This window comes from Tachyglossus aculeatus, chromosome X1, assembly GCF_015852505.1.
Source record: "Tachyglossus aculeatus isolate mTacAcu1 chromosome X1, mTacAcu1.pri, whole genome shotgun sequence".
NCBI lineage: Eukaryota > Metazoa > Chordata > Mammalia > Monotremata > Tachyglossidae > Tachyglossus > Tachyglossus aculeatus.
Genome location: NC_052101.1, coordinates 133,436,179 through 133,444,195, shown reverse-complemented (window position 1 = coordinate 133,444,195; position 8,017 = coordinate 133,436,179). Strand labels below are relative to the sequence as shown.

Here is an 8,017-nt window from a genome sequence, read left to right as displayed (position 1 = left end):
TCGTCTTTCAAAGTCTGGGCCAGATTACATAGATAAACCCTCTTCCCGCCGCTCTCTGCTCTCCCCTCCACCGGGGCATCACTTACAGACCTTTCCTTCTACGCCAGACTCACAGTCCCTTCCTTAACCGATGGGGCTCTGAGGTCTGACTGGTTTCCGGACTCCTGGGATGTACTCAGCGAAATCCTGGGCTTCCCCACAAGAATTCTGAAGCTCTGTTGTCCCCCACAATCTTCTGTGGAGTCTTCCGCGGGCCGAATGGCCCCTGCTCAGTCTCCCTCGTCTGTGCCTCTCCCTGCCCCATCAGCGGTTGCCACTTTGAAGCTGGGCTCGCTGCACTCTGGCCGAGGCCGGGCTCCTGCAGGGACAGTGGACAGTTGGGTGTTGCCGGCACATTGGGATGTCAGGGCCCCAGGGGGCATGTAGGTGGCCCTGGGAGGCTCTCGAACGTGGTGGGAGACCAAAGTGGCTCGCTGGAGGTCAGAAGGCTCCTCGGGCCCCTGTCTGCTTTCCGAAGGGCGCCGGCTGCAGAGGTCGGCGGCTAGCTCGGAGGACGGCAGAGGCCTGGGGCCCAGAGGTCCTCCCTCAGCTGAGCAGGGGCTCCCCTCTCCGTTGGGCTCCATGCCCATATGTGCAAGCTGTTCGTTGCTGACTGTCCTGATGTTGAGCTGGCTGAAGGAGGAGGACACGTCCCCCAGCTTGTCCTCGCTGGAGGAGTCCTGACCCAGGGTGGCACTGCCTGAGGGGCTGCACAGAGCCCTAGGGGTGGGGGCTTCAGGCTGGTGGCCTGGCGGGGAGCTCAGTCGGGAGGAAGTGGCGACCTCCTGCTCCTCCTCCTGCTCCTGTTTCCTCTCCTCCTTCTCCTCCTCCTCCTCCTTTTCCTCAAAGGAATCTACGTGGCCGACTGCGGGCGGCCACTCGAGGGCTTTGCGTGGGCCTGGAGCCTGAGCCCAGCCAGAGGGAACATCAGCAAACATGGGCAGGGCCCGGGGTCCGCTGTCTCCCGGCAGGAGCAGTGGAGCGATGGGCCTGGTGGCTGCAGCAGGCCTGGCCAGGATGCATCGTTCACAGGCAGCAGCAGGGCCCGTGGCCAGAGGCCTCTTCTGGTGGCCTGGAGAGCAGTCCTCTGGGAAGATGGGGGTCTGCCCAATGAAGATGTCACTGTACCTGCTGAGGAACTCCTCACTGTCCGAAACCCGGCCAGAGAGGTGTCCGGACCCGTGGGTAGCCGGGCCCGGGGCAGGTGTCCGATCGGCAGGGGCATTGATGGAGGGGCAGAACCCAGCTGGGCTCTGGGCTGACCCCTCCCCACTCTCTCCTCCGGGGATCCCGGGGCTGCCCCCGCGGCTCCTTTGGGGAGGGTCGGGTTTCCCTGGCATCGGCATGCCCTCCAGGTCCCGCCTGCCACCTGTTTGGACCTCTTCCCACAGCTCCGTGGGATGACACTCGCTGCTCTCTTCCAGGAAGATTTCACACTCCATTCTGGCAAGAAACATCTCAAATGCGATCTGCTTGGCCTCCTCCTCCTCGATCTTCCTGACCAACGAGAATTCTGTCGCTGTGATGGCAGCATAGCCCAGCTTCTCCAGGACCATTTCCGCCAGGTTTCTGGGAAGGCCGGATCGAACGGAGTACACAAAGGTTCCCGTAAACGTCTGAAACAAAGGAGTCGGGCATTAGGAGCTGGGCGAACGGGAGGGACATCTTCTCGGACATTGGGTGGGTAGTTTTTCTTTCCACAAGTTTCCAGGCTTCAGGACGCTTTTTGGGTCCAGTTCCTGGGGAGAATTTGGCGTTGTGTAATGCTTTTGACTTTCTCACCTTTAGCTCTTTCACTTCTCTGTTTCCCTGAACTGGAACATCCTCCCCTCAAAGCCCACCAGAACACAACTCACCCCCTCTTCAAAGCATCCTAAAAAAAATAAAATTCCACTTCCTCCAGGAGGCCTCCCCTGATTAACTCCCAACACCCCAAGTTGCACCAACCTGACACTGCCCTTAAGGCTTATGTATTTTGCTCCTAACTTCAGCGCTCATGTACATACGTATTCATTCATTCATTCATTCAATCGTTTTTATTGAGCACTTACTGTGTGCAGAGCACTGTATTAAGCACTTACATATAATAATAATAATAATAATAATAATAATAATAATAATAGTACTTGTTAAGCGTTTACTATGTGCCAAGCACTGTTCTAAGTGCTGAGGTAGATACAAGGTAATCAGTTTGTGCCACGTGGGGCTCATGGTCTTAATCCCCATTTTACAGATGAGGTAACCGAGGCACAGAGAAGTTAAGTGTCTTGCCCAAGGTCACACAGCAGACAAGTGGTGGAGCCGGGATTAGAATCCACGTCTTCTGGCTCCCAAGCCCGTGCTCTTTCCATCATCATCATCAATAGTATTTATTGAGCGCTTACTGTGTGCAGAGCACTGTACTAAGCGCTTGAAAATAGTATTTATTGAGCGCTTCTGTGTTGAGAGCATTACATACTAAATGCTTGTCAGCTTGTCAGCTCCTTGAAGGCAGGGTTAGTCAGTAAATTATATTTATAGAGCACTTACTGTGTGCAGAACACTAAGCCATGCTGCTTCTCTGTACATGTACGTATATGTATCTGTGTATGTACATTCACACATTCATTCAGCAATTTAATCCTGACATACCCTTGCTACAGCCTGTTGAATTCTTGTTCTTTTAGACTGTGAGCCCACTGTTGGGTAGGGACTGTCTCTATATGTTGCCAACTTGTACTTCCCAAGCACTTAGTACAGTGCTCTGCACACAGTAAGCGCTCAATAAATATGATTGATTGATTGATTGATTGTTCTTCCTCCTGCTCTCACTATTTCCCCAGGAAAAGAAGTGGCTACACTTCCATTGTCTAAGCCACAGCTGCACCCACACTCTCACAGATGACTAAAAGAACTTTGCCTGGCACCGTCTGCACAGCTTAAAATTGTGTAAGTATCCTCTGGCCAAAATTATTGCCCACCCCTGGCCTATGGTATTTATTGAGCCTTACTGAGTCAGAAAGGCCTGTGTTCTAATCCCGGCTCTGTCACTTGTCCACTACGTGATGTTGGGCAAGCCATTTAACTTCTCTGCTCCTCAGTTACTTCATATGTAAAATGGAGATTAAGACTGTGAACCCATGTGGGACATGGCCTCTGTCCAACTTGACTGGTTTATATCTACCCCAGTGCTTAGAACAGTGCCCTCTTTTCCCTGGCTCCCTCTCCCTTCTGTGTCATCTGTGCAGTCAGACCCGTACCCTCTGGGCACCTGGTATTCACCGCACCCTCAGCCCCACATCATTTATGTACCTATCTATAATTTATTTATGTTAATGTCTGTTTGCCCCCCGCCCCTGAGACTGTTAGCCCGTTGTGGGCAGGGAATGTGTCTACCAACTCTGTTGTACTCTCCCAAGTGCTTAGTACAGTGCTCTGCACACAGTAAATACTCAATAAATACCACTGATTGATTGTGAAGGTGGAATATGAGAAATACATGGATCAGTGTGGTAGCAGTTTATATGGAGAGGAAAGGGCAGATTCTAGAGATGTCGTGAAGGTAGAACTGACAGGATTTGGTGACAGACTGAATATTCATTCATTCATTCAATCGTATTTATTGAGCGCTTACTGTGTGCAGAGCACTGTACTAAGCACTTGGGAAGTACAAGTTGGCAACATATAGAGATGATCCCTACCCAACAGCGGGCTCACAGTCGAGAAGGGAATATGCAGGTCGAATGACAGAAATAAGTCGAGGATAATGCCAAGGTTACGTATCTGTGAGGCAGTGGGGATGGTGGTGTTTTCTACAGTGATGGGAAAGCCAGGGGTAGGAAAGTGGTGAAAATAAAAAAGTATTCATACAAGAGTGCTGAGGATGGGTATAAATAGGTTCATATGTGCTAGAGTTGGCTGAAGGAATGATCTGGCTCTGCAGTCTGGGAAATCAATCGGGGAAGGCTTGTTGGAGGAGGTGAGATTTTAGGAAGGATTTGAATGTGGGGAGAGTTGTGTTCTGTCTGATGCAGGGAAGGAGTTCCAAGCTGGGGGAACCACATGATCAAGGAGACAGAGGCGGGAGAACATGGGCTTTGGGAGGAGCGAAGACCACGAGTTGCAGAATAGTGGGTGAAGACAGCAGCTAGGTAAAATGGGGCCAGATGATCGAGAGCTGTAAAAGAACTGCGAGAGTTTTTGTTTGATGCAGAGAGAGTGAGTATTTAAGTAATAGGGTATGTAAAATAAGTACGAAAGTGTCTCAGGGGTTGTGAGTCCACAAATGTGTATGTCGTGCAATCCTGAAATGGCAGGGGGAGGGATATCTGGCGGGGAGATTAGAAAGTAATAGGGGAAGACCTCCTGGAGGAGATGTGATCTCAGAAAGGTCTTGCCGGTGGGGAGAGCAGTGGTCTGCCAGATACAAAGTGGGGGGAGGGAATATTAGGCAGGGGAAAGTCCGTGAGCCAGAGGTTGGTGGTGGGATGAGAACGAGGCACAGTGAGTAGGTCATTACATTCGATCAGTTGATAGTTATTGAACAGCTACAGGGGCCTGATGCTAGGAGGAAAGCAGACTGTGGAGCAGTGCAGCCTAGTGGAAAGAGCACTGGTTAGGGAGTCAGAGGAACTAGGCTGTAATTCCCATCTTGGACACTTGCCTGCTGTGTGACCCCGGGTAAGTCACTTAACTTCTCTTTGACGCAGTTTCTTCATCTTTGAAATGGGGATTTAGTACCTGTTCTCCCTCCTAATTAGATGGTAAGCCCCATATGGGACAGGGACTGTGTCCAATCTGATTATCCTGTATCTACCCCAGCATTTATACAGTGCTTGGCATGTAGTAAGCACTTAAATACCACAGTTGATATTAGAATGGATGTTAGCGCGTGCAGGCGAGTGTGTGTGTGTTTGTGTGGTGAACGCTAAAGTATAAATGCTTTTTGGACAGGGATCATGTCTATTAATTCTATTGGATTCTCCCAAGCCCTTAATCCAGTGCTCTGCACAGAGTAGTTGTTCAATTAATACTACTGATTGATTAGCCTGTGGGGACAATCCCATACACCATGCCTTCAGGGTCTTGGAGAGATTGAGGCTTGCTCAATGCTACCCCTGCCAGCTGGACCTCTAGCAGTGGAAGGGGCATTCATGATCATCAATGGTATTTATTGAGCTCTTACTACTACTAATAATAATTATTATGTTATTTGTTAAGCGCTTACTATGTGCCAAGCACTGTTCTAAGCACTGGGGTAGATACAAGGTAATCAGGTTGTCCCATGTGGGGCTCACAGTCTTAATCCCTATTTTACAGATGAGGGAACTGAGGCACAGAGAAGTTAAGTGGCTTGCCCAAGTATCACATAACAGACAAGTGGGGGAGTTGGGATTAGAACCCATCTGAGGAGCAGATTTCTACTTCCTTGTGGGAAGGGAATGTTTCTGCTTATTGTTGCATTGTGCTCTCCCAAGTGCTTAGTACAGTGCTTTGCCCACAGTAAGTGCTCAATATGATTGAATGATGAATAAATGAATGAATGAATGAATGAATGAAAAGGACAGAGGTGGGGTTCCCAAGGGCCCCTCCATTTCTCTGGTTCTCAATATTCAGCAGATGTACTGTTATGAAGCTCCAGGTTGGCTAGGGTGCATCTCCTTAGAATTTCCATATCCTTTGTTAATAGTAATAATAATTGTAGTATTATTAAGCGCTTACTATGTGCCAGCCTCTGTACTAAGTGCTGGGGTGCAAATTCGGTTGGACACAGTCCCTGTCCCGCATGGGATAGCAATAATAATAATAATTATGACATTTATTAAGCGCTTACTATGTGCAAAGCACTGTTCTAAGCGCTGGAAAGATACAAGGTAATCTGGTTGTCCCATGTGGGGCTCACAGTCTTCATCCCCATTTTCCAGAGGAGGTAACTGAGGCCCAGAGAAGTGAAGTGACGTGCCCAAGGCCACCCAGCAGGCAAGTGGCGGGGCCAGGATTAGAAGCCAGGACCTTCTGACACTCAGGCCCGGGCTCTAGCCATTATGCCCTGCTGCTTCCCAGGTCATGTGACACTTCCCTCCCTGCCCCTGAATGTAGATACTCACTATGTGTAGAGCAGTATACTAAGCGTTTGGGAGAGTACAACAGAGTTGGCAATCACATTCCCTGCCCCCATCAAGACCGCAGTGGATAGAGCATGGGCCTGGGAGTCAGAAGGTCATGGGTTCTAATCCCGGCTCTGCCACTTATCTGCTGTGTGACCTCGGGCAAGTCACTTCACTTCTCTGGGCCTCAGTTACCTCATCAGTAAAATGAGGATTGAGACTGTGAGCCACATGTGGGACAGGGACTGTGTCCAATTTGCTTGTATTCACTCCACCACTTAGTACAGTGCTTGGCACATAGTAAGCACATAAAAAATACCATAATAATGATTATTATTATCCTCACCAATCGCCACAGGATATGGGGAGTGGACACGGTGAGGGCGAGTGGGTGGAGAGGAGGGGCTGTTGCAGAGCCTGGCCCAGACCACCTCTGGAGAGATCCTAAGGGACAGGTGTGGCAAAGACCACTCATTTCCCTCAGCCCCTTGTTCACAAGGCACACGGCCATACCTGCATGGTGGTGCTCAAGAAAGACTACTGATTGACTGATTTGTAGGCCCAGAAGCCTCTCCTAAGCGCCCAAGCTGGGGGCTTGCAAATCACCCTGTCGCATCCGGGACAGTAACGGTCAGGAGCTCCAGACAGTCCATCTCGGAAGGTGGGGCGCCTGGACTCCCCTGCTTCGCTCAGGGGCGGTCAGTTAGCTCATCAGGGGGATTTCCTGGGCGTCGCCTGCTGAGGGTGGAACACTTACTAGGCGCCCGGGCGAGGACAACAGAAGTAGGAGAGGGGCCCCGCTCGCCTTGAGCTGGGGCAGCAGCTTCTGCAGTTTAGCAGAGTGCAGGCAGCGGTCTTTTCCTGGGCTTCACACCTCAGAGCCAGCTGGGCAGCCCTGCGGGGGCTCGGCTGGACGGGGCTACCCTTTTCCCTCCCCGCCTACCTTGAGTGATTTGATTTCACTTCTCCAAGGGGAAAGAAACAGGTTGACACAGATCAGCTCCAGGAACTCCAGCGCCTGGACCACCCTGCGGCAGGTTTGCCTTTCCCGGTCCGTTGCCCCACCTAAGCAGCAACTCTCCACCAGACTGGATAAGTGAAACCTTGGCGACCCGTTGGGCAGGTGGGAAGCGCAGGCCAGGAATTGTCTGGCTTGCTCTCTGAGCGCCGCTTGCTTGCAGACCCCGAGTTCACCCTCCAACCCCCTAGCTCGGTAGTAGCTGATATAGTCCGCAAAAACTTGGTCCCTGCTCGGGGCTCCGAGCTGGGCTGTTTGCATGGTGGAAGCTGCGGGGAGCCCGGCCATCCGCGATGCCCAACTGCAAGCCCCTTGCCACTAGTCCCCAACGAGGAAATTAGGTTAGGTTAGGTTAGGTTGGGTTCTGGCCCCGCCCTGCGCCGTCGGTGATTGGTCCGACGGACGCCCTGCTAAGAACCAGTGGCCCAAATAGGTGCCATTCAAGGCTCAAGTTACGAGTTTTGCAAACGAGGAAGTAGCCAGGAAAGCCGAAAGCCCAAGAGAGTCGGTGTTAACGTTCGATCTGATTGATCGCCCCGGGGCAGAGTCCTGCAGGGGGTGTTCCAGAGGAGCCCGTCTGGGCCAGCCCCCACGTGAAGCTGACACCGATGGGACAAGACTCTCTCTCATTCATTCAATCGTATTTATTGAGCCCTTACTGTGTGCAGAGCACTGTACTAAGCGCTTAGTACTAAGCGCTTAGCTCTCTCTCCCAAAACACACACAAACACACACACACGCGCGCGCGCGCGCGCGCCTTCTACAGCTGGCCGTCCCCCAGCCCCCACTCCTTCCGACCCCCTCCAGGGTTGAGAAATGAGGTCACTTCTCACACCAACAACTTGCTAAATTATTTCAGCATCAGTGTTCCCTT

At 51.6% G+C, this 8,017-nt stretch overlaps 1 protein-coding gene across 1 annotated transcript; it reads right to left on the bottom strand.

Moving 5' to 3' along the window:
* Positions 1-269: 269 nt before the first annotated feature.
* Positions 270-7,431, bottom strand: LOC119919856. The gene is made up of 2 exons (XM_038740615.1): positions 7,069-7,431; positions 270-1,655 (listed from the first exon to the last, which is right to left on the bottom strand). Exons 1-2 carry the CDS (start codon positions 7,429-7,431, stop codon positions 270-272), a joined length of 1,749 nt encoding a protein of 582 aa, XP_038596543.1.
* Positions 7,432-8,017: the final 586 nt, after the last annotated feature.

What these genes read in the sequence shown, in the direction of transcription:
- LOC119919856 (XM_038740615.1), bottom strand. Translation starts at nt 7,431, where the DNA reads ATGGCCGGGCTCCCCGCAGCTTCCACCATGCAAACAGCCCAGCTCGGA. An exon ending in GTGAAATCAAATCACTCAAG is followed by an intron (nt 1,656 to 7,068) that starts GTAGGCGGGGAG and finishes CCTTTGTTTCAG; the next exon opens with ACGTTTACGGGAACCTTTGT.